Genomic DNA, 27327 nt, shown 5'->3' with positions numbered 1-27327 from the left:
GAAAAGGAAATTGCACAGGCCTGCCTACTGGCTTGAGCCAAGCCACCACCGCTGCCAAGTGCAGATAGAGGAGAGTTGAAAGATCAGAGGAAAGATAATAAGAAAAGATAAGACGCCCGTGGCAGCAACAAATGCGTCCGCCGGAAAACAGATAAGCGGGCGAGGCCGCGCTCGCCGAAGCGAGGACAGCGGCGTCCATGGCGCTTTTTGTGTTGCTGCGTTCCGACACTACAAGACAGATGGCGGCACAGAACTGTCTGCAGCTATTTTTCTTTTGAATAATTCCTAAATAAAATGTTTTTTCTCGTGCCCCGTTTCATCGAGATTTCGCCGCGAAAAGAGGGGCCCGGGGGGGGGGGGGGGGGTGAGTTTAGATTTTTCGAATCTAAGCACCCCCTCTCACTTTGGTCATCGCGATCGTGAAAAAAAGGGGGTGCTTATAGAATCGAGTAAATACGGTAGGCACACTTTAGCCAGTCGATAACCGGTGCGCCTTAATCTTTTCACCTATCAAGAAAACCGCGCGAGCCGCTGCCCCGCTGCTCACGGCAGCCTCAACGGCCATTTTATCTTGTTTGTTGAAGACTAGCCCTCTGCCGGCAAAAATGTGCTGCATTTGTGTTCTGAAAAAAAAAAGAAAAAAAAGATGACGATGAAGTTCAGACGTTAAAAAATATCACGCTTGATTTTCGATTATACGACGGTTTCGCGCGGTCCCCTGAACGTCGTATAATCGAGGTTCCACTGTATTAATTTCCAGCGATGGTAAATTCTCGAAAGAGGAATGGCATTGCATTCTCAATTCCCCCAAGCTTTGGACTGCCAGCCATGCTAGGGAGCCCTGCTAAGGAGCTTAGAAGCAAACCCCTTGGGCTGTACACTTCTGACGGGGGCTGTACGTCAAAGCAGGACTGAGGTGTCCATGCTCTTTTCCTTTCCTTAAGGGGGGGAGCCTGGTCTTGAAATGAAAATTTTATTAATCTAGTCATAGTTATAAAAGTTTCAGAGCACATGTATTTTTGTGCGCTGATTCTAGATATATGTCATTTAATTTCATGTAGAACAATTTGTGGAGAACTTATGCAATTTTTATGCAAGTATTTTGCGAAGAGTTTTGAAGAAAATTTGCTGCGGGAAACTCACTGAAATGTATGCCATTGGGTTTTCTTGATACCAAGGAATGCAATGAGGATAAAATTATCATCCTGGCTATCATGGAACTTGAGTTATAGGGTACTGAAGCTGCCACTTCAGAAACAGGAATACACACTTTTCTTCTCATTTCTGGAGCGACAAATTCAAAACCCTATAACTCAAGTTCTATGATAGGCAGGAAGACAATTTCACCCTTACTGCATTCCTTGGTATCAAGAGAACCCAATGGCATACATTTCAACGAGCTTACTGCAATAAATTTTTTTCAGAGCTCTTCATAATATACATGCATAAAAATTGCATAAACGCTCAAGGAACTGTTTTCCATGAAATTAAATGATATATTTAAAATCGCCCCACAAAAATACATATTCCCTGAAGATTTCTTAACTGTGACTTCATTAATAAAATTTTTTTCTTCATGACCAGGCTCCCCCCTTAAAATCAACCCAGTCTAAACCATCCACTGGTTTTAGAGAAAAGCAAAGGTGCATAACTGTCTCGATACGTAGGTGGACGCCACCATCTAGTCACAGCATGACTGAGGTGTCCATTGACTGAATGAGCCAGTTACGTCTCCTTCTCAGAGGCTTCACACAGACACACACCGCTGAAGCCTGGGGAGTGCGACTATAAATGCTTTCACACTGAAGTGACGCACAGCACCAAGCAGCATGTCAGAACATCGAACACAACGCGTTCGACGTGCCTGCAGTGAGCTGTGCCTACAACTAGCTGCACCGTGCTTCTTCGACACCAAAACCTGATATCACTGTGCCAGTGCGGAGATATCTGGTCACCTCACACTGCTTCGTAACAACGTTCAGCACATGACCACTACAGCTTAGACTGCTTTATGAAAACGTTCGACACATGACAACTGCAGCTTAGAATGCTCCCCGACAACATTCAGCACATGACAACCACAGCTTGGAATTTAAGGGGGGACAAGGGTCTTAAAACTGACCTTTTTATTTATGGCTAGAGCCTCATGAAATTTTACACACAGATGTGTTTTTCTCTTCTGATTCCATAAATGCAGTTATAATTGAGCTGCTTATCTTAGATCAAATGTTATCTTAAATTCTAGAGTGTAATTAGGCAATTTCTTATGCAGCTTTAATGAACTTTCTCATTGTATTTTGTTGCTTTTAATTACTTGAATTGATAGCCAGCAAATTCTCATACCCGATGACATTCTTACTTTTTTGTTTAGGTCAGAAATTAATAGCAATTTGCAATTAACTTAACAAGTTGCAGTGTTAAATATTGCGACCTTTCACTCTCGATACAGTATATCAGGATGACATGCCTTTAGAGAAAAACAAAGAATGTCACCAGGTATGGGAACTCTCTGGCTATCAATTCATGTAATTAAAAGCAACAAAATGCAATGCGAAAGTTCATTAAAGCTGCGTAAGAAATTACCTAATTACATTCTAGACTGTAAAATTTAAGACCACCAGCTCAGTTATGATTATTATATTTGGAATCAGAAGAGAAAAATGCATGTGTGTGCAAAATTTCATGACATTCTAGCCATAAATAAAAAAGTTAGTTTTAAGACCCTCGTCCCCCCTGACAACATTTAGCAGATGACAACTGCAGCTTACAATGCTTTAATGACAACATTTAGCAGATGAGAACCGCACCTTAGAATGCTCCACAACAACATTCAGTTCTTTTGCCATGTAAGTATCACATCAAACTGCCATATCAGAAATTTTTCATTAAACACAATGATGTTATTCACGGGACACTACTCAAGTTATTAACCTACTAAATGTTGATCACTCTCACTACTGCACGATCTCCCCTCCCTTACCGAATGCTTGGTAAACCTTATTGGTGTAATAAATTATCCTCATGACAAGTAAGATAAAATCTGAGCATAAGACGTCTGCTTGTTTTCACAGATGTGTTTTGTAAAAAAAAAGAAAAATTAACTAACCTTGATGCAATCTGTATTCAAAAGTATCTGAAAATAACTGATTCACAACCAATTTCCATCTCGGGTATAGGCTTAGCAACCAAAAATGTGGTATTATTAGCACATCCCTAATAAAAAGCACTTCGTGGTCTCCATTTCTGGTTGCTCAGTGTGTCTTGTAGTGCCCCTGTTGCAGTGCGCTAACTGAACCCAATGTCCAACCAATTAGCCCCAGTTGCTGACTCTTGGGACATACTAGTAGCCTCAGTGCGAGATGCATCAAGCCATTGCTTAACTTGGCAACCACAGAGACAGCCTCTACACAGACTCCAGTCAGCTACCCCTCATGGTAAGGCCACGTGATACAGAACAATACCAGCTCGCACAGCTTCACCAAGTCAGTCACTGAGACAGGGCCCTACAGATGAAAAAGGAAATGCTGTCGAACGAAAGACAAGTCTCGGAGTGTGAGTATCATCCCTCACTTTTGCCCTCCGGAGCTCTTCCAGCTGCTGCTGCAGGGACCTCTCCTCCGAGTCCAGCTTCCTCCCTTCGGCCACCTTGGCGGCAATCTCCTCAGACAGGGCCTGCAAGCACAGACAAAAGAAAACAGAGAATTCAGGGGGCACTTTGACAATCTAAAGAGCGCGAGGCGATTAGCCTTTCCACGCATCTTTGGTCGCACGGCCGTAGGCACCCACAAGGCGGCTATGGGGCGAATTGAATAGGCTAGTCATGACTAATTGATGACTGGTTAATGACTAACCAGTCATGGCCAGTTAGTTGATGACTGGTTATTTAATAATTAGTCATGACTGGTTAATGACTAACCAGTCATGACTAGCTAGTAATAACTGGTTAATGACTAACTAGTCCCGGCTGGTTAACGACTAGTTAGTCATGACTTGTAACTAGTAATGACTAGTTACGACTTTCACTTCAGATGTAACGGACGGACAGAGTCATGGCCGCAAGTATGAGCGCTTAAAGGCTTTTGTCTTAAAGATCAAGCCAGGCCTATTCTGAAGTGACGGCATTCAGAGTGGGTAGCATTCTGAGACTGCAATTTTTCTGCCCTAGCACTCAGGGAAAAATTCATAGGAAAAAATTGACCCTTAAGCGCTGCCTTAGGGGGTTTTTCTTGCAAACTTTAATAGTTCACGCAGCCAATGCACTGCTGAACAAATAATCCGTCAAATGCGGTACTAGCCTTTAGGACTCCTGACGCGCAATATTTCTGTGTGGCTGCTCTAGCACTCTCCCCACCGGTTGGCAATCAAACCTGAGGGTAATTCCCGCTTGGCGGCTGGCTTAGGCTTTGCCATCTCTCCTTGTTAGCTTTCCTCACCTCTTAGCACCAATCTGTAGCACGAGGACTTGAGAGCACTGTGCACACTTTTTACTCATTTTTTTTTTTTAAGTGACCGATATTTGCAGTTAAAACTAGGTAAAGCACCCTGGCCCCGAATTTCAGCTCTGCGTCTGAAAACAAGAAGTCAATGCGCTGGAAACTGGAACCGTTCAAGCTTCATACTTGATCAAACTATCCAACACCCTAGCTGGCATTTGGTGCCCAGTTTTTCGAAGCCTCTCCAACTGCCACAAGTGGCGTTAAAACGGTGGTAAAGCTTCGGAAAGGCCTCTCCCAGCTGCCGTCCTTTCACTGACTAAATTGCACTTTTTGCGTGTGAGATATAGGCCAAATTTTATATCGCGAATTTCAAATGTATCGAACTATTTCAACACTCTTTACCTGTTCGCTATAGTGATGTGTTCCTAATTCTGTTCACACCAACCTCACAGTTCAGTGCCACACCAACGGCACCGTTCCATACGCCACACCCCGTCCATCACTCAGCTCACGGCCCCAAAACCCCAGTGGCAGCCCCCTTGCCTGTTTGCGCTCTTCCAGCTCCTCCAGTGCAGCAGCATCCACAGACATGGTCAGCAGGCTGGGGGGACTGCGGTCACCACATCAATTTTTGTGCAGGAAAAAAAAAGTGTGTGTTAGAACAAGGTAAGCATGGTAAGCAAGAGTGATAAATTTTGAACACGAAAATGCCACAACTGGCTGATGTTTGCACAGCAATTAATCATTTGTAGGACAGTGAGATACATGTAGTCCCGACTGCTTTAACCCTTTGAGGGTCGAATTATTTTGAAGAAAACTTTCCCAGTGGTCAAATTACTTTATTGCGGATCTTGAATCTACAAAATGTATATAATCGAGAATAAATAGTAAAAAAAAAATTAGGAACAGTACTTTGGTGACAGCATCACTCACAACTGGAAAATGTTCAATAGAATAGAATAGCAACGGTGATAAGCAAGCTAAGAGCAGCACCAATAAAGATAGAAATCAACTTCGGCAGCCCCTGCAACATAGTGCTGACAAAAAGAAAACTCAAATTTCGCGCGACTCCGTTGCGATCACGAAGCGAAACCAAAACTACAAAAGGGGTGTTGCCACAGTCTGTGCCGCCGCGCTAAAGCTAGACATAAGTTCTGCTTATCTCCGTAAGAAGGCAGCACAAAATTCAAACACTTCTTGTAAGTCCTAAGAGGTGGCAGCACCCCCCAGTGAGCACACATTATTCTTTTGGCGCAAAATTTCAAACGGAAGATCGAAACCGTACCCGTACGGCAAAGACCTTGCGGGACAGAAAACCGCCGCCGTACATATACGGCAAAAACTTTCAAAGGGTTAAGTGTCAACAAACCGACAACGTTCACCAACTTACCATACTTCCGCACATTGAATGCTACACAATTATCAAACAAACCATTCAGAATGTTGTTATCTTCCTCTCATAAGCTTCTGTTGGTTTATTGGTTTACTGGGGTTTAGCATCCCGAAGCAACTCAGGCTATGAGGGACGCCGTGGGGAAGGGCTCCGGAAATTTCGGCCACCTGGGGTTCTTCAATGTGCACTGACATTGCACAGTACACGGGCCTCTAGAATTTCTACTCCATCGAAATTCGGCCGCCGCAGTCGGGATCGAACCCGTGTCTTTTGGGTCAGCAGCCGAACGCCGTAACCACTGAGCCACCGTAGCAGGGCTCTTGGTGTTCTGTGTGTTTTTAAAAGGCTGGCTGTACAGTTCAACGTAGATTCATATTTTAAAAAATATGATTTTAAAATATATTGAACTTTCGAGCCTTTTCCATCAGTCCACTGCCTCATAATCCTTCTTGAAGATATTTTCAATTCTAATAAAAGTTTTCTTCAATACATCAATGAGACTGAGGTGTGGATACGACCACATTTGAGGTCTTTAAACGAAGTCAATGGTACTAATGTGTAACCATTTCCTCTACAAAACCAGTGGTCAAAACTGCTTGAGAGAGAGGTCATTTACTCTCTACAGCCATTCTGAGTGCATTTTACCATTTGTATGCATGTGAGACATGCATACAAAAGAGTCCTTCAATCACATGACGTGCAATGGACTCAATGGCCTTGCAGCTGAGTGGCACAGCATGTATAAATGAATGACAAATTGAAAAGGCATGCAAGCTCTTCTGGTATTATATGTTTTATATATCATATGCAGGACATTTCATTTTTTCCAAATTCAGGGGGCAAAATTGGGTGCTATTCTCGCAGTCTGAAGTGAAGTACACGTCGAGCTCAACAAAAAGCTACACAATTTCTATTGTTATCTTATACAGCAAAAAAAAAAAAACTCTTTACTATTTGCTTTCTCTTATCTGAATGCAACATCAAGTCCATTTTAAATGCACAAGGGCCTTCGAACAGGAAATTAATATCATAGGTAGTGCCTGATATAATGATGCCAATAAAATGCCTGGTCACTAGCCATTTCTGCCTCCCCGCTTTTCAAACATACTTTACGAACTACTCTTCAGATTAAGCGATGCCATGAATGACAAGCACTGAAAGAGGCTTAAAGGGACAGAACACTGAAATTTAAGCACCCATTTTTTTTGGCACAGCAAAAAGCTTGCTGTCTAAGCTGCTCTGTATCTGCACAACTAGCTGCACAACTCTCTGTAGCTGCACAACTATTTTGTTAGAAGCACTGCAAACGATTTTTACCAAGAATTTTTCTATCAATGCATGTGCCCCTTTTTATGTAAGCCGATGCTGGGAAAATTGATCAGCGAAAGCAATCAGAGGTGTTGTACCAAAGACTCATATGAATTGACTAATACAAATCTCACCCCCCAGACAGTAATTAGACATTCTTAACCGTTTGAGAGTATTTGCTGTACATGCACGGTGGCGGTTTTCCGTCCCGCAAGGTCTTTGCCTTAAGAGAACGGTTTCAACCCTCCGTTTGAAATTTCATGCCATAATGACGATGGATGCTCACTGGGAGGTGCTGCCACCTCCTAGGACTTACAAGAAGCATTTGAAATTTGACTGCACTACCTTCTTGTGGAGATAAACAGAACTGATTTCTAGCTGCAGGGTGTTGCGCAGTTTGCAGCAACGCCTTTTCATGGTCTCGGTTTTGTCGCAAACTTGATTTTTATCTTTACCACAGGAGCCGCGGAATTTGATATCTATCATTATTGCCGCTGCTCTTAGTTTGTGTATCACCGACGCTCACGAGGCATTCTTGTTCTGCTTGTTTACTGAGTTTCCTTCGAGTTCCAATTAAAAGACGCGAGACCGACTGTAAGTACATTCCGGGAGATAAATGAAGATACCCTGGGGTCTTTCTATAATTTAGTTTTAGGGATATCATGGGAGAGTGTTCTTTCAAGCGCTGATGCGGAGGAGGCTTATAACATCTTCATAGACAAATTTATAAAGGTATATAATGATTGCTTTCCCTTCAAAACTCGTAAGCGGCCACGAAAAGCACGCAAACCTTGGATTACAGCTGAATGTGTCAAAGCTATAAAGCTGAAAAATGTTCTTTATCAAAAGTTTTTAAAATCCAGAAACGAAAACGATTTAGGTGACTTCAAAAACACAGAAACAGGACAAACAGCCTATTACGGAGAATTAAAAAAGAGTACTTTGAAAACCTTTTCATGCAGGACAAGAAGCAAACTCCGGAAATAATTTGGAAAAGATTAAACACACTCCTAAATCGGCACACTGGTGCAATTGATAGCCCGATGGAGATAAGTATGAATGGCACAACTCTTGCAGGAGAAGAATTAGCTAAAGCTTTTAATGATTCTTCACATCTGTGGGAAATAGTCATCATGACCCAAGCTGCATGAACTTTATGCACCAACCAACAGAAGAGACTGCATTTTTATTCCCGGTAACTGCAGATGACGTTGTGTCTACAATCTTATCTCTAAACAATACTACCAGTACTGATGTAGATGGTTTGGAGATTCGGCCACTTAAGCATGTTGCTACTATTATAGCCCCTGTTTTAGAGTACATCATTAATCAAATATTTTCATGCGGCCAATTTCCTCGCCGGCTCCAAGTGGCCAAAGTTACTGCCATATTTAAAGGTGGTGAGAAATGTAACATATCTAACTACAGGCCAATTTCAATACTTCCTGTATTCTCCAAGGTCGTTGAGAAGCTAATACACGTACGAATGAGCTCATTTTTAACCAAGCATCAGATTATGACACCGTATCAGTTTGGGTTCACCAAAAAACGCTCTACAGAAAGCGCCTTGCTAGTGCAAAAAGAAATCATTCTTAACGCCTTTGAACACCAATTGTATTCACTTGGAATTTTCATAGACTATTCAAAGGCATTTGACAAAATAAATCACGTTACACTATTAACAAAATTGGAATATTATGGTTTCAGAGGCTGTTTCCTTTCTCTTATTAAATCCTACCTACAATACCGTCAACAAAGGGTGCACATAAGTAACTCTTGCTCCAGCTTCAAACCATTGCTACATGGCGTTCCGCAAGGAAGTATTCTCGGGCCACTACTTTTCAACCTATATATTAATGACCTTGTTAACATAGATTTAAATACATCATTTGTTATTTATGCCGATGACACAAGCTTATTTTTCTCCCATCACAGTTTACCCCTGCTTGTAAAGAAAGCGAATGCAGTACTTGATGTATTGAACACTTGGTGTCTAAATAATTCCTTAACTATAAACGTCTCGAAGACAAAATCAGTTCTTTTTCGCCCTAAAAATAAACCAGTTAATTCAAATATTGTCCTGCAACTTGGTCTTTCAGTCATAGAGGTGGTACCAGTAATAAAAACCTTAGGTGTCCTTTTTCATGAGAATATGCAGTGGAACGCACATACTGACCTCGTTCACTCCAAACTATCCCGAATAGTTGGTATTCTTGCACGTTTTCGCAACTTTCTTCCTAAGCACATTAAATTACTTTTGTATAACTCCCTTTTCACATCCACATTATCGTATTGCTACTTGATATCGGGCACCACAACGTACACAAACTTGTCCAAAATCTATCGACTGCAGAAAAAAGCTGTAAGAATTATTTCAAATGAACCCAATGACGCCCACACAAAACCTCTTTTTGATGACCTTAGATTACAACCATTACCAAACCTGTTCAATGCACTTCTCTTAAAACGTCATCATGCCTTTCATCTAAATAATGACCCTTTCCTTGAAAACCTTGCGACCCTGTCTCCGTTTGCGAAAGCATATAGCACACGAAGCAGTCAGACATGGAAGATTCCTCACACCCGTACTAACTATGGCCGCCAAATGCTGATGTACACACTACCACATGCTCTTAACTCTTCTGATAACACCTCCAAGCCACCTCCAAGACATTAACACTTACAATTATGAACCCGCAATGTTAGCCCTATCACTTAACATGTTTTTATGATTATGTAAAGCCGCCGCCATATATATATATTGCTTTTCTTTATATCGCTATCACTTTTTGTCCCCTGCTGTATTGCTTTGTGAACGGGGTGCTAGCCTTTGTCAAGCCGTTACAGGCTTTTTGCTAGCACCCCGTTGCATCACGAGTTCTGTAAGATCATTGTTGATGCTAAATAAAATTTGAATTTGAATTTGAATTTGAATTCTTCAGATGCACGGCAAAGCAGCGATACAACCGAACGCACTGACGCTTCTCTCGACATCAATAGCGATGACTCTTCCGACTCTGATTTCATACATTCTGCACATTCAAAATTCACAATAAAGTAACCTGACCATCTGGGAAAGTTTTTTTTTTTTTTTCAAAACAATCCAACCCTCAAACAGTTAATATAGGGTAGCATCCATTTCAGTTTCCATGCACAAACCTGTTAGGGCACAGTGGTGTATACTTCGGCGATGAAAGTGCCCTCTCACACAGAAACCCTGCCATTATTAGTGTAGCACACCATGTGAACACATCTCGATAAAATATCACTGATTTGTATTAGAGACAATGTTTTTCTGTCTGGAGTGTTTGTTTTCTTAAAGTTTACACTCTCTCCAGTACACCCTTCAAAGAAAAGAACACACTCTTCACATCACCGAAGATGTGCTTTTAGTTTCTGTCACCAGATCATCAAAGAAAAGAACACACTCTTAACATCACCAAAGATGCGCTTTTAGTTTTTGTCACCAGATCAAAGAAAAGAACACACTCTTCACATCCCCGAAGATGTGCTTTTAGTTTCTGTCACCAGATCATCAAAGAATCACCAAAGATGTGCTTTTAGTTTTTGTCACCAGGTCATCAAAGAAAAGAACACACTCTTCACATCACCAAAGATATGCTTTTAGTTTTTGTCACCAGATCAAAGAAAAGAACACACTCTTCACATCCCCGAAGATGTGCTTTTAGTTTCTGTCACCAGATCATCAAAGAAAAAAACACACTCTTTGCATCAACGAAGATGTGCTTTTAGTTTCTGTCACCAGATCATCAACGAAAAGAGCGCACTCACCAAAGACGTGCTTTCAGTTTTTGTCACCGGATCATCAAAGAAAAGAACACACTCTTCACATCACCAAGATGCGCTTTTAGTTTTTGTCACCAGATCAAAGAAAAGAACACACTCTTCACATCCCCGAAGATGTGCTTTTAGTTTCTGTCACCAGATCATCGAAGAATCACCAAAGATGTGCTTTTAGTTTCTGTCACCAGATCATCAAAGAAAAGAACACACTCTTCACATCACCAAAGATGCGCTTTTAGTTTTTGTCACCAGATCAAAGAAAAGAACACACTCTTCACATCCCCGAAGATGTGCTTTTAGTGTCTGTCACCAGATCATCAAAGAAAAGAGCGCACTCACCGAAGATGTGCTGTTAGTTTTTGTCACCAGATCATCAAAGAAAAAAACACACTCTTTGCATCAACGAAGATGTGCTTTTAGTTTCTGTCACCAGATCATCAACGAAAAGAGCGCACTCACCAAAGAAGTGCTTTTAGTTTTTGTCACCGGATCATCAAAGAAAAGAACACACTCTTCACATCACCAAAGATGCGCTTTTAGTTTTTGTCACCAGATCAAAGAAAAGAACACACTCTTCACATCCCCGAAGATGTGCTTTTAGTTTCTGTCACCAGATCATCAAAGAAGTGCTTTTAGTTTTTGTCACCAGGTCATCAAAGAAAAGAACACACTCTTCACATCACCAAAGATATGCTTTTAGTTTTTGTCACCAGATCAAAGAAAAGAACACACTCTTCACATCCCCGAAGATGTGCTTTTAGTTTCTGTCACCAGATCATCAAAGAATCACCAAAGATGTGCTTTTAGTTTTTGTCACCAGGTCATCAAAGAAAAGAACACGCTGTTTGCATCAACGAAGATGAGCTTTTAGTTTCTGTCATCAAATCAAGCCATTGCTTTGAATTTCTAGGATGAAGCAGCAACCAAGGACCACTACAACCTTCCTTGACAAAGTGTACACCCAAAGGTGTTCACTTCATCAACGAAGTGAACACCTTTGGGTGTGGAAAGTGAAATGAATGTTACTCATAAAAATGTCTAATTACTGCCTGGAGGGTGAGATTTATACAGTAGAACTCTGCTGTTACATTCCTCACTGCTGCATTTTCCCGGCTGTTACATCGTTTTATCCAGTCCTGGCACAGCTCCCATAGGATCCAATGTATTGGGAACCCCACTGTTATGTTCTAGCTGTGAAAACTTTCCCGCATGATACGTTGCAACGTGCAACCCCGAACCCACCAGGGCAACGAGCACCAACCGCCATTTTGAGTTTTGATGAGTCTTGGCCAGGTTTGGCTACGGCTGCAAGAATCCACAAACGAGTTGGACAGGCCACCACTAGATGTCCATCCGCTTCATGGACGTTGAACTTGTAACTGCAATCTTTGTCGAGCTTTGATGGCATCGCGCAAGCGGAAGGCACTTCCCCTTGATGTAAAGCTGGACATACTAAACGCAGTTGGCAGCCAGCATGAAAAAGAGTTGGCATTCACAGCAGCCTATGATCATATAAATACGTGACGCTATACACTACGTCGCTTCGGCGTGGATTGCAGTGAGCGCGTCAAATGCACAGCACTGCTTCGGGCGGTGTGGCTTCCGTATCGACAGGGAAGTGGAAACTGCCGCGGAAACTGAAGAGTCGGAAGCAGCCTCTTGTGGTCAAGAGCTAACTGAGGTTAATAATACGCTGCATGCCACGGGAGTCACATACGACAACTACGTCGCCGCTGACGCTGCCGTCGTGACGTCGGAGTGCCAAAGCATCGCCGAGATCGCAGCGAACTCGGTCGCGAGTGAAGCCGTTGACTGCAATGACGAGGAGGAGCACAAGCCACATGATCCCGAGGAGTTGGCAGATCCAGGCTTTGGAGAAGCTGCCGGGGCTGTGGACCTTCTCCGCAGGTACGTCACACCTCAAAGCGACGCTCACAGCAATGCGGCCTTCCAGGCTATTGAGAAACGCGTGGTGCCTTCCAGCGAGAGAAAGAAACGGCAATCCACTATTCTCGATGTGGTTTGAAGTCCTAAGCTCATTTTGCGGAAATGAATTGCTTGAAGTCAAAGCTGCACTGTTTGCATTCAATTTTGAAGCTTTCCTTACAGTTGCGCTTTTTTTTTCCCCGTTCCAGTGAAAAACATATGAATGGTGTTCCACTGCATTAGTCTTTGGTACATCACTTCTGCCAATGTGCAATCACTATCGCTTTCGCTGATCATGGTTTCCAGCAGCAGCCTACATAAAAATGGGCGTACACGCTGATAGAAAAATTTTTGGTAGAAATCAACTACGGCATTTCAAACAAAACCGTTGCAGAATCGAGCACCTTAGACAGCCAACTTTCCGTTGCAGCGAAAAAATTTGGTGCTTAAATTTCAGTGTTCTGTCTCTTTAAAAATCACTGAGTAATTAAAAACACTGCTCTAAAGTAAGAATAACACATTTGCTTGTTTCTGTGGAGTACCTTAAGCTCTGTGTGCTGTCAAATCACTTTCTCTTGAAAGTGCATTTTCTGGGAGGAACCTAACTTAAACTGACGCTGAGAATTCTCTTCGAGAAGCAAAAGGCAAGTGAAACTGGGTTTTACACAAAAATGAAGGGCCCTAGTATACGACTTGTATGACAAGGCCCCTTCACATACTGCAAAGAAAATTCCACTTACGCCAGCTCTGAGGACATGGTCGAAGTGCGGGAAGGGTCGTACTGCGACACCCTGATCGTGTACTGAAAGGGAGAAGGGAACACAGCAAATCAGGAAACAAGCACAACACAAATCACTGGGACACTGTGGAAGAAAATACAGCACAGCGGAATATCGAAAAATAACAAGTGCCAGCCTAAAGTTTTTCCATGATATCCTCGAAAAAGAAGAAAAAGATAGAGATCTGGGGTGTCATCCAACATCCACCAAGGAGAGTGGGTGACACATCATGCGACAAGCACGTGAGACGCCCTCAGAGCAATCACGTGAAAGAAACGAAGGCCAATGGTTAGCACTGGTAGCTCGATGCCACCTCATTTATTTTACATCCCCCTTCACGCCTCAAAGCAGGTCCTCGAGAACAAACTTTTTGGGAGGACAAGCGCCAGCTTAGGTTGCCTTCCCTTCATTACAGCCATGTCAGGTGGAGAATTACAGCGTGGAAATGGCGGAAGCTACCGCCGTTTCCACCACTCCCCCCCTTACAGCCAACATGTGCACAGTATGGTTGCTGCAAGGCTACAGCCGTCCATGCCACTGCTTCTGGAATACAGGGGCTTATTATTTTTATTTCCTTTTGGTTGCCCCAACCTATCGAATGTTTCTGGGACACTGTCGACAAGCTGCAAAAAGCACAGCCCTTACACACGTTTTTACAGTACCCGTTCCAAGACCAACTGGATTCGATATGTGAAGTAGAAATTGTTAAAATATTTGCACAGAGCTTGATATAGCCAATTATTTGTAATATCCATGCTCATTATATAATATCGTGATTTGAATGCCTATCATCGAAATGTTAAAATCAGCACTGCGCTGCATTCTTTCTTCGTCCGTGTGCCACAGCATTTTTTCATCATCATCTTCACGAAAAATCAAAAGCCTCTGCGGTGGCTCAGTGGTCATGGCGCTCAGCTGCTGACCTGAAAGACGCAGGTTCAATCCCGGAAGCGGCGATCGAATTTCGATGAAGGTGAAATTCTAGAGGCACATGTACTATGCGATACATCGGTGCGCGTTAAATAACCCCAGGTGGTCAAAACTTTCGGAGCCCTTCACTACGGTGTCCTTCACAGTCTCAGTCGTTTCGGGACATTAAACCCCCTGCTGCTAGGTTTTCGTCGGCCAGTCCCATCCAAACTCCTATAGAAACCCATAAAATACAGATTCTGGTTTATTGGTTTACTGGGGTTTAACGTCCCAAAGCAACTCAGGCTGTCAGAGACGCCGTAGTGAAGGGCTCCGGAAATTTCGACCACCTGGGGTTCTTTAACGTGCACTGACATCGCACAGTACATGGGCTTCTCAAATTTCGCCTCTATCGAAATTCGGCCGCCGCGGCTGGGATCGAACCCTCGTCTTTCGGGTCAGCAGCCGAGCACCATAACCATTGAGCCACCGCGGGGGGTGCAATACAGATTCTGCTGTTTCATCATTACTGTGGCAGCATTCCTCTATGCTATGCCACAAGTGTCACTTTGTGATAGCGCTTTACCTCGTGATGGCGTTTTGACAGCCTATGTTCAGCGTGCACCAAACAGAGATAACGCATCGGCCAATGCGTACTCTACACCCCATCGTCACTCGACTGCCACCTTGTTTGGTGGTTTATGGGTGGCACCAATCTTGATGACGCTTCAGCATACACAACGCTCAAGCATTCTCAGCCGTGGTACAATTTTTCCTCATGTTTGTTTCAAGCCAGCAATGAAACTTCATGACATTGTAAGTGCAGCCAAATCTACTGTTTTAAACTGAAGCTAAAACATCATGGTGTTCTATAAATGTGAAGTTATGAAAACTAGAATACGTACATTGTTGCATCGAAAATTTCATTACACTGAAGATCGTTACAGAATTTAACTGCATTATCAAGAAGTTTATGCAAATATATCAAGAAATAAATTTTTTTCAGCTGAGAGCTGTGTCCCCCCTGAACTCTTTCCTTACCACGCTTATTGAGCATCATTAGCATGCTAACAAAGATTTTGCGCTCCGATTTCTGAACCCTCCGAGTTGCTTATGACCCCGCTGCATGTCTTGCTTGTAGTCAAAGAACTGAAGTTTCGTTTCCGATGTAGTTTCTGTTTTTCGCACAAGGGCATATTTTTTTTCGCTGTGAAGACGTAAAGACGTGGTACTATTACGCTAATTGCCTGCTAGCGACAACTTCACCGCTCAAAGTCAGAGCCTTCCGCGCTACTTACGGGTATGCTGCAGCATCTGGCCTGTAATTATACAAATACTTCTCGATGTAGTTCTTTTTAAGAGCATTAGCTCTTATTCATCACGCTTCTCAATTTCGTGGGGTCTGCTACCACCTCCCTTTGGCGTGAAATTTTCAGAGGAATTCAAAATGGCGGCCCCCATAGTAATTCGATATAGCAACCCAATTGGTGACTGATTGGTGACGTCATTAGTATATCAAATCGGTGACGTCAATGATTTTGTGACGCCATAATTAACTAGTCACATGACTATGTATAATCGCTTTTAACTCAGTAATTAATGAGGCATCATAAAACGAATTACATATTTGGAATCCTCTATATGAGTAGAACAGGTTAGGCACCAAAATTAACTAATGAAGTGAATATTTAGTTATGGTTATGCTTATATTTAATTGCTTATAATTAACTAACCAATAACATCATGATCTAACTAAAGAATATTCGTAATGGGCTCGATGAGTAGGACATGTGAGACACCAATATTGTCTAATTAGGTTCATATTTACTTCTGGTTAGGCTTAACATGGCGGCCATGTCTTATGGTTAGGCTTAACATGGCGGCCATGTCGTCAGCACTCTGCAGCTCACAATTTCAGGTGGCTGAATCGCGGCGGCAGTTGCGGCGGCGGCCACTCCAACCACCTGCGCCTCTTCTGTGACGTCACCTGACGGCGACCGGGCACCTACCGCCTTGAGGTAAGGAAAAATGGCCCTCCAGAGAGTCGAAAAACTTTTTCAGCCAAAACTCGACCTCAAGGTAGTAGGCACCCGCTCGCCGTAAGGCATGGAAAAGTAGCCTTCATGTGGCGATACATCACATGGATGATAGATGGCGCTACCGAGCAGCTAACGCTCGTTACTTCAACGTCTTCCGGACGGTGGCGGCATTTTTTTTCTGCGAGGCAACATTCTTCGGACATGCTACGAAGATGCGATAGCATCAAAATCGCTTCGCAGCCTCCGTGTGTGATGCACGCTCAAAAATGTCGCAAATCTCAGAACTCCACATAGTCTGCTATTGATTTCATTAATGACCTGAGCAGCAGCAAGTCTGAAGATAGTGCCTTTCTGTAGGGATTCTGTTCTGACACCTGCGACAAAGAAAACCAGCCTGGACATGCTTCAGTGCCCAACTATAGGGTTTCCAGTTACCATTTATTTTCTAGTAGGAATACTACTCAAGACAGAAGTTTGATTTCTTCAAAGATAATGACGAACAGAATACCGCACATTCTGCATTATTCGGAAAATTCTCAACGTTTTTTTTTTCTTTTTAGAAAAAAGCGTGCATTTACAAGTTTTGTTCAATTTCACCTAAAATTTTGTTTTTGGCACATAAAATTTTCTGTTGCAATACGCCATTCGTTATTAAATTTTATAGGTTCAAAAGCACATTTTTTGGCTTTGTTCTTGCACATTGCATTAAATTGTAAATGCGACAGTTTCTGTAGGGAAAAAAAAAAAGGTACCGAAACCTACAAAAAACGGTTATTTCCCACAAGGCACGGAAAGGGTCGAGCACTTCCACTGCAACCATCCTTTGTTTCCACAAGGGCGGACGAAAAAAAATTAGGCAGTGGCTTAGCTCTGGTTAAGCCTGGATATACAAGCGAAAAACTGCAGTTATGCTTGGTTTGACGGCCGTCCACACACTGCCTGTACGGAGGCGGAGGAGAGGACGAAAATCGGAGCGGTTAGAACTGCCCGCAGGAATGCGGAGAGGAGGGCTGCCGGCTGCGACGCGGGCAACATGCGGCTGCAACGAAAGGTCAAACGGTGGGCGAGGAGGCGACGCACATGCGCAGTAGCGCGAGGATGCACCTGCACTGCACGTGACGTCACTCGGTCGTGGCACACGGCATACGCGAAGCTCGGCTTCGACCATCGTAGTGAAGCCTTTCGCTTCAAAAGATGGCAACAAGCTGCCCACAAATGTATCAGCTCAGAAAATGAAGAAGAAATCATTGCATCTTTGCATTATGATCAATCACCATCCCAAGCATCACAGCTAATCGGACCAATATTGGAACTGCATTGGCAAATGTTGGGCCTGCAAAGGACCATAGTGAAACCATTAATTTCTAATATTGGGCCAATTACTTGTGCTGCTTGGGATGATGCTCAGCAAGAAGAGCACCACGCAGGCCCACTTCACGGCTGTTCACTCGGCCTTCAGAGGAGAGGGGCTGACCAGGTTGTCCTTGGTGAAGAATCGCCGGATGCCCAGGGTGCGAACTTGCGCCAGGCAGTTCTCGGTGGCCGCAGTGCCCACGGGGATGTCGTGCACCCGGTGACGCTTGCAGAGGTAGCGCATCACCCCGTCAGGGGCGGTGAACAGCGACCGGACGTACGCCCGAAAGCCGTACTGGCTGCAGAAAGACAGGGAGGGAAATGAGCTGCACACAGAACAGCAGTGGCTTTCATCTTGTTTGGGTTGGTGAGACTAAAGTAAGTGATTATCTTAAGGGGCAACTGCAGCACTTTTTTGAGAACTTCGCGATATTCAAGCATTCAATTCTATAGAGGCTGTAGGTAAAGCATGCCGAGTGTTTTTGCACTAGCATTTAAAATAGTGACGTAATCGACGATTGATTTTTGCCCTTTTCCTCAATACACCGGAGGAGTCCAGGAAAACTCAGCGTAACGTCATGGAAGGTATGATTTCAAATTATCGCTGTCGTCAGCCACACCCTGCCCTGACTCGTTAGATGCAGCCAAACAACTTTCGGCAGGGTTCGCCTTCAGTGGCGTTGTTTTCTTTTCCTTCAAAGCAGGCGTTTGTGTGTTGGAAACGTACCAATACCTTCGATGACATCATCATGCCCCCCCCTTTGCATTGTGCACTGTAGAGAAGCTTGAAGGGCGTCCGGATTTTAATCAGAGATTACTTCACTTTTTCAAGTACTAGCTCAAGAAGACTTCGCATGCTTTACCTGCAGGTTTCACACATTCAACGCTCTTAAGCTCGTCAATTTCTAAAACCTATGCAGTTTCCCTTTAAGGGGGGGGAGCTGGTCTTAGAAAAAAAAAAAAATTTTTGTTAATGAAGTCACAATAATCCAATCTTCAAGAAACATGTATTTTCGCATGCCGATTCCAAATATGTAGTTCAATTTTGTGTAAAACAAGTCCTTGTGCACTTATATAATATGTTATGTAACTTTTTGCCGAGAACTTTCAATAAACTTTGCTTCAGGAAACTTGTCAGGACGCATTCCATTGGCCTGTCTTGACATCAAACTGTGCAATAAGGGCAAAATTGTTATCCTGCCTATCACAGAAGTTGAGTTACAGGGTTTTGAATTTGCCATTTAACAAATGAGAAGAAACTGATGATTTCAAAATCCTATAACTCATCTTCTATAACAGGTAGGATGATAATTTTACCCTTATTGCATAGCTTGATGTCAAGAGAAATCAATGGCATGCAATCTAACAAGTTCATAGCAGTAGAATTTCTTTCAAACTCTCAGCAAAAGTTACCCAACAGACTGCATAAGTGCACAAGGACTAGTTGTACATAAAATTAAATTATGTATTTGGAATAAGAATGGGGTGGAGCGCATATGGCAGGTTCTCTCAGATCATGAATGACAGCTTACCAATATCCCTCAAGAGAAAAGTACACCTTACCGGTACTCACCTATGGGGCAGAAACGTGGAGGCTAACAAAGAGGGTTCAGCTTAAGTTAAGGACAACGCAGCGAGCTATGGAAAGAAAGAGATCGGAAGGGGGCGGAGTGGGTGAGAGAACAAACGCTGGTTAATGACATCGTAGTTGAAATCAAGAGGAAGAAGTGGGCTTGGGCAGGGCATGTAACGCGAAGGCAAGATAACCGCTGGTCCCAAAGGGTAACGGAGCGGATTCCAAGAGAAGGCAAGCGTAGCAGGGGGTGCGGGAAAGTTAGGTGGTCGGATGAGATTAAGAAGTTTGCGGGAATACGGTGGCCGCAACTGGCAAAGAAGGACAGCGTTAATTGGAGAGACATGGGAGAGGCCTTCGCTCTGCAGTGGGTGTAGTCAGGCTGATGATGATGATGATTTGGAATGAGCATGCAAAAATGCATGTTCCCTGAAGATTTCATAGAATTTATTTCCAAGACCCTCTTCCCCCCTCAATGTGCAGCCTGGCACAGAGCATCTGTCCCCAACCCACCTGATCTGGGAGAGGGGCTGCCGTGGCTGGAATGCGTCCAGGCCCTCGGAGGGCACCACCACCCCGTTGACGGACAGGTTGCGGGTGTCCCGCATGGCTGCCAGGAAGGCATTCAGGTCGTCCGGCCGCTCGGCCACAAAGGCCACGAGGTCCTTGGTGGGGATCTGGGCCTCCACATACTTGGCATCGCTCGGCTCCAGCACGTCAATCTGCACAACAGGGGCCGCCACAAGACGGTCGCCCGTAAGCCCCTCTGGCCCCCTTGGCAAAGGTCATGCAGCTAGACTGCATCACATGATAGCAGCACAATAAACAAACCTTGTCAACGAGGAGGATGCAACGAAACAAGAACTTGTTCATAATAAGAAGAGACCACAAGTGACATTAACGAAGAAACACGCATTACTAGTTGCAGATTCATCACAAAACACAATCTCAAGTTTACAAGTGTTCATTTTTAAGGCGGAAGCCTTTAATGCCTCACTGTTGTAAGCAGGAGTTGTCGACAGAAATGTCACGCTTTTCAATTGGTCAAAATGGTCGTTACGACACAGTGAACGAATTTCAAACAGGGCCAACTGTACTTTGGCTAGTAGCCATGCAACCAATTAAAAGGAATGGTGGTAAAATAAATAAATAAATAAATAAAACCAAGTAGAAAATTGGTGGAGTTGGGGAATCGAACCAGGGTCACCAGAGTACGAGGAGCACACTAACCACTCCGCCATGCCAGCTCGATAGTTCCGAGTAAACAAAGGCACATCTAGTGAATAGGAATACGGTGTCTTCCTTGACTCCCATCTTTCACCCTTCCCTTACAGCAAGGTTCAGGCCATCCACCAGATATGCGAGACAGGTACATTTCCTTTCCTCAAAAACCAATTTACCCACAAGCAGGGCGTAGAGCCGAATGTGCGATGGCGTTCTGTGGACTCCCTGGCAGCGTTGCAAGACGCTGTCGCGTTCCACTCACAGAGGCGGAGCTTAACATGCTAACCACACATCAGTGACGCAAGCAGCAACACTGCGCTTAAGGCTTTCGCCTCACCTCACTTTAGGTCAACAAAGCGCACCCCTGAATTTTTCTGCTGCTCTTTGAAGATGCATCTGTATCAACTCGGTTTTCTGAATTAATTCCGTTCAGGGGGACAAGGCTTTCAAATCGCAAGAAATGGCCAAAAAAAAATTATTTTTCTGAATGATGCTAGCCTCTGGTATGCCTCCTTTTCTATGCGCTGCCCAAGTTTCACTGCTGAAAACCACCAGGAAGTATGCTGAAAAATTGTTCCGTGAAACGCGGTGACACAGCATATAGAGGAAATGCTAGAAAAATTGTCGTTTCTTTTAGTTCTGGTTTTCTAACTAGATGCTCTGCTTGTGCAGCGGATATCACCATGACTGTTTCATCTATTTTGAACCCATTTGTCTTGTTGCACTTACAGAACTCCGCTCTATACGATGGAATTCTTGACTTTCCATTTTTGAAGGATAGTGAAGTTTTAGTGTGGCAGCTTGTTTTACAGTTTAGGCATGTCTGTGGCAACTGCTCTGTAAAAAAATGAAACAAAAAAAAAACTTGTGTCATCAGAAAAGAGTACCAAGAATGTCATCACACATAGACGCATGCATTCAGGAATGCAGTGAATGCTGAACCAGACTTGAATCACATTTTGTCTAGTTCGCATGCATTTCACAAGGTTCAGAAAAGAAAAAACTTGTATAGAGAAAAAGATGTAATGCAGAAAATTTTATCCATTTCAGTTCGAAAGCCTTATTAACATACCAAAAGTTTAATTAAAATTCATATGAACATAAGAAAGTAGGTGTTGCAAGCTACGTCCACCCTTAAAGGTGCACTAAAGAGCACATTCTGGAAAACTTTCGCTTTTATTTTGTTTTTTTGGGTTTCGATGAATAAATAGTTTCAGTTGTAGACAACACAGCTGCAAATTAAGCCTGCGGAAACAAAAATACCTGAGGACTCTTTGCTTCGCCCCACCGCGAGCTCCGTCGGAAACACACGCGCTTCTTTCCTCATGATGCGTTAGTGATCATGATTTCCCTTTCCCACAGAGTCCAAAAAATCGGTTGCCGACTGCATTTTTCCCTTGAATCTGGTGGAAATGGTGCAGTATCAAAAAAAAAAGTGGGCCAAGGCTGGTTTAACATTCAATGTGTTCTTACTTGTGTGCTAGAGGTCAAAACATTTTTTTTTCTTTTGCAAAGCACAAATTTTGATTCTGGATTTTTGAAATGCAGTGCGATATCTAGAGTGAGAAAGAAATTTCGTACCAGAAATTTAAGATTCCTGAATTCGAAAAACAAGGAATGTCTTGACCTGCACAATGGTGCTGGGAGTGCGAGAAAAGCGGGTAAAAAAATAGATTTCAGTCGCGAAGAAATCTGCTCCTCAAGGTGAGTACCTAGACAGAAAACTGCAATGGAGAAAAATGCCCACCGTTTGATCGTTTCCCCACAATGCACAACTGCCACAGTTCCCAAAATTTTTTTTAGAGTATTTCTCGGTTAATTAGAGCAATGAACCATTGCAGCAGCATAAAAGAGACAAGGCATACACGCAGATGCAACAGTTTTCAAGGAACCAATTTTTTTGGCCATTTCTGGGGGACTTCAAAGCTGCATCTCCCCCATCTAATACTGCTGTCACACGGGCACTTTCGATCGCAATCAAGTCAATCGAAATCGAACTCGATGCAGTTCCAGCGTTGCTACACGGTGAATTCAATCACGATCGACCGCAATCCTGCTCAACCGCATGGAGCACGATCGAGGGTTGCGGGATGCGTTGACAAGATGGCGGCACCCTGCTCACCGCTTCGGAATAAATACATGTCACCACTGGATTCTTCGACACGATAGCTCACTCAAATGGTAGCGGTTCACTTTTATTTACAAACACTCTCGCCCACGTGTAGAGGTTTAAGCGATGACTAGCCCCTGTTTTTCAGATAATTTGGCTATTTTCAAGCTGTTAGGCCTAACTAAATGCAGTGTGTTTACCTCGCAAGAGCGACACCTGGCGAAGCAGTTGTCTTGCTCTTAATCAGTTGTTTTCTACTATTTGCAGTTTTTCTTCTTGGAACGAAAAAAAAAAAGGCTCGCAATGCACAGACCCTAGTTACCAGTAATTATAGAAGAAAATTTCTTTATCACAGAGTTGATGTGCTTTGGCGCCTTGTCACTAAATGAAGCTACCGTTTACACGTGCTATGAGCGTTGTTTTGCTGCTGCTCGCTATCGAGTCCACTGCTGGTTGCAGCAGAAAGTAATTAAGCAGCTTTTTCTGCTCATAGTTTGAAATTTTCACAAGAAAATTTTTATTAACTATTGTTATTTTTAATTTATTAGAAATCAATGGTGATGATGACAGTATGCACAGTGCCATCTCGTATGTAGCAATCTAACTAGTTAATCGGAATCGAAAGGATACGTGTAGCAGCTGTCCACTTCGATCGCGCTTCTAACTTCAACCGCGTTCGAGACCGATCGCGGTCCGAAGTGCCCGTGTGACAGGGGTATAAGCCTGAACCCCTCCGGCCAAGCCAGGGAAGCACATCCCATACAATGCAGTTTTTAAGGCCTCACCTGGGTCATGATGGGGGCGTACACCTTGCCCTTGAAGCGCCCTTCGTTCTGACGCAGCCAGAGGGCCGCCTCGTAGGCGTCCCTACTGCGACGCCTGAGCAGCTCCATGCGCTGGTTGGAGACATCCTGCAGCCGCTTCATCTGCTGCACCAACACTGCAGAGGACACTCTCCTTTTTCACCTGCCACTTTATTAATAACCCTTTGAGGGTTTTCAGAAAGAATTATTCCGAATGGCCATAGGTAAAAAAAAAGATGTATGCACTAGGAGACAGAGGGCAATGTCATTAGCAATATGGATGAGATACCGTATAAACGCGAGTAAGGGCTGCACCCGTGTATGGGCCGCACCCCGTTTTCCCGAAGGAAATGTTTAAAAAAAATAAATCCGTGTAAGGGCCGCACCCGAACTTTCCACGACCCAGGTGGGAATAGCCTTCTGAATGCCTCCGCAATCAGCTCCGGCTGCGAGCAAAAGTGCGCTTGATCGCGGAGGCCGTGCACGCGCACAGGAGCTTCCAAGTGCCGTCCATGGATGGCGCCCGAGGCAGCGGTCATCATCATCATCATCGTAAACTTTTTTCTCTGCCGCGACCTCCCGCCATCCACATCGACATCAGCATCGCCAGCTCCAGCCATTTGTTTGTTTTTGTGGCGTGGTAGCGTGCTCGTCGGAGTTGTGGTGGTTGTAGCTTTCGCATGCTGCCGCTGAGCTTTGAAGTTTTAGCACGATGGGCAAGCGCCTTAATAGCTACACGACTGGGAGTTAGCTCTCGAACACAAAAGCGTGCGGCGGGCAGGAAATTCGACGCGGCCAAGGAGTGCGTCCGATGATGGTGCAACCAGAAGGATGCATTGAGAAACACAAGCTGTAAAAAGCCCGCTTTCCGAGGCAAGCCGTGCGAGTTTCCGGAAATGGAAGAAGAGCTGCTCCCTTATGTGATGGAAGTGCGGAACAACGGCTACGCTTTGACAGCGGACATGCTGCGCAGCTTCTTTTGGGATGAGCGTGCTCCAGAGCACAGCACCAGCTCAGAGTCGAAATACTCGGCGAGTGACGAATGGACGCAAAATAAATGCCGTTCATTCCCTGATTAAAAAAAAAAATTTTTTTTTTTTTCGCAAATCATGTGTATGGGCCGCACCCCGAAAATTGGCCCTCGAATCTGAAAAAAAAAATGCGGCCCTTACATGCGTTTATACAGTAGTTAAAGCAGCCGAAGAGTTCTACACAAATCTATACAGTAGCGATTGCAATCATCAAGTTACTGAGAGAGGCAGTCGAGCACAGCAATGGGACATCCCACCAGTAACAAGGGAGGAAGTGAAGAAAGCCTTAGGAGCAATGCAGAGGGGGAGAGCAGCTGGTGAGGATCAGATAACAGCAGATTTGTTGAAGGATGGAGGAGAGATTGTGCTACAAAAACTAGCCACCCTGTATACGCAATGCCTTGTGACCTCGAGAGTACCAGAAGCTTGGAAGAACGCTAACATTATCTTAATTCATAACAGGGGAGACATCCAAAACTTGAAGAATTACAGACCAATCAGCTTACTGCCCGTTGCCAAGAAGGTATTTACTAAGGTATTTGCTAATGGAGCAAGGACAACCTTACACTTCAATCAACCGAATGATCATCAGGCAGCCTTCCGTAAAGGATACTCAACAATAGACCACATTCACACTATCAAGCAGGTGATAGAGAAATGCACAGAATATAACCAACCTCTATATATAGTGTTCATTGATTACGAGAAACCATTTGACTCAGTGGAAACTTCAGCTGTCATGCAAGCAATGCGGAATCAGGGCGTGGAAGTGTTTTGGTTTGGTTTGGTTTATGGGGTTTAACGTCCCAAAGCGACTAAGGCTATGAGAGACGCCGTAGTGGAGGGCTCCGGAAATTTCGACCACCTGGGGTTCTTTAACGTGCACTGACATCGCACAGTACACGGGCCTCTAGAATTTCGCCTCCAAAGAAATTCCAGCCGCCGCAGCCGGGATCGAACCCGCGTCTTTCGGGCCAGCAGCCGAGCACCATAACCACTCAGCCACCGCGGCGGCCGCGTGGAAGTGTGATATGTGAAAATATTGTAAGATATTTATAACGACTGCACAGCTGCCATAGTACCTCCCAGAGAGCACAGCACCTCCCAGTGAGCATGTATCATCTGTGTGGCGTGAAATTTTCACATGCAAGGTAGGCGTTAAGTTTGGTTGCACATGCGTGGCTCTTGAAGGAAGGTCATTTTTTCGTCCAATAAATCAGTTGTTAGTCTACGCTCGTCCTGTCTGCATCTTTTCTGTGTCCTGTCTCCTGCATAGCTTTATTTCTTCAGAAGGTAGGAACCATTACAAATAGGGAAAATACCCTGCGGGGCGGAAATCCGCCACCGTTCATGTGCAGCAAGAACCATCAAAGGTTTAATAAAAGATGCAACAGGAATTTCAGCAGTACAAGCTGCCCACCAAAAAATGCATTACAGACGAAAAAAAATGAAGAGCACAATGCTATTACCACCTGCAGTCCTTGACGCATTGAGCATGGCCAGAAAAAAAAAAAAAAAACATTAACTTTGCTAAGCCACACTGAAACAAATGCTGGAAATAGCTTCACACAAACTATGCAACAAACAAGACCTAAAGGAACCATCCATGTCTAGCACACAGACCGTTTTCATGTCAGTAAACAAACGAAGCTTCCAAAGATCATAGCTTCCAGCTCACAAAACTCCGCTATTGTTGGCCGTGTATTCAAAGTTGCACCAATGGAGATGCAACCCATGTCGAGGCTTTTCATTTATTTTCCTGTGGTTATCATCTGCTCGAAATATCAGGCAAACACGAGTTTTAATTGTTTCAATAACAGAGCTTTTAAATTCATGGTGAAGTTCTTAAGATGCATGCGCAACACTAATGGTGGCTGAAGCAGGCGATAACATTAAGGGGGGACAGTGGTCTTAGGCCCATTTTCCTTATTTTTAGTCCAATCCTAAGGAAACTGTACCACCTTGCTCAGTTTTTCACACTTATTTAAACAATGAAATTAACTTTCTCATGGATTAGTTGGTTCCCAAGATAATTATTTTAATTAGTCGTTCATTAGCACCTCAGTGAAAAAAAAACTGCTCAATAAAAAATCATTAATCCATGGCTACATAGTGTGGTGAGTAAAGAGTGCAAATCAAAACCATTTCTCCATTTTACCCTCATTAGTAATTTTACAGCACTTGGAAAATCAATGTTCAAGCTGCGAATGTAATGCATCGATAAACTTTGCGAAATTATAAAGTTTTGAAGTGCAACTGAACAAATCTGCTTCGATTATTGCACACACTGTGCCTTCAGCTTCCCTTAGCAAACAATGTGACATCTCTGTCTGTCCTAGACGTTGAGATATCGGCATACTGAGACAGCCGGATGTCCAAAATTTCCATGCCGTGAAATTGTCTGCTCCTGCACAAATTCAACCCACACGATGATCTGAATTTAATATTGTAGTCAAAATGCTGATTTCTTGAAGGAAAAAATTCGTACAATAATAGCTGCATATTCCACAAATGTTAGTTTTTGAAACTCTATTTTTTGGTCATTTTTTGGTCTCAAAGACCAGTGTCCCCCCTTAAGATCATCATCATCATCATCATCAGCCTGACTACGCCCACTGCAGGGCAAAGGCCTCTCCCAT

General features: G+C 43.7%; 1 protein-coding gene across 1 annotated transcript in view; it reads right to left on the bottom strand.

Moving 5' to 3' along the window:
- The window catches only part of SMC5 (structural maintenance of chromosomes 5), a 91324-nt gene that overhangs the window by 23705 nt on the left and 40292 nt on the right, over window positions 1–27327 (bottom strand). The window contains exons 11-16 of the mRNA XM_089557715.1: window positions 23640–23794; window positions 20034–20242; window positions 18069–18246; window positions 13608–13669; window positions 4980–5046; window positions 3571–3672 (exon numbers count right to left, since the gene is read on the bottom strand). Coding sequence (XP_089413841.1) covers window positions 3571–3672; window positions 4980–5046; window positions 13608–13669; window positions 18069–18246; window positions 20034–20242; window positions 23640–23794 — 773 coding nt within the window. The remainder of the gene's footprint in view (window positions 1–3570; window positions 3673–4979; window positions 5047–13607; window positions 13670–18068; window positions 18247–20033; window positions 20243–23639; window positions 23795–27327) is intronic.

The sequence above is a fragment of the Amblyomma mixtum genome, chromosome 1 (assembly GCF_055824585.1).
Source record: "Amblyomma mixtum isolate Tamu chromosome 1, ASM5582458v1, whole genome shotgun sequence".
NCBI lineage: Eukaryota > Metazoa > Arthropoda > Arachnida > Ixodida > Ixodidae > Amblyomma > Amblyomma mixtum.
The sequence above is the reverse complement of the archived record's forward strand: the minus strand, read 5'-3'. Positions and strand labels throughout refer to the sequence as shown.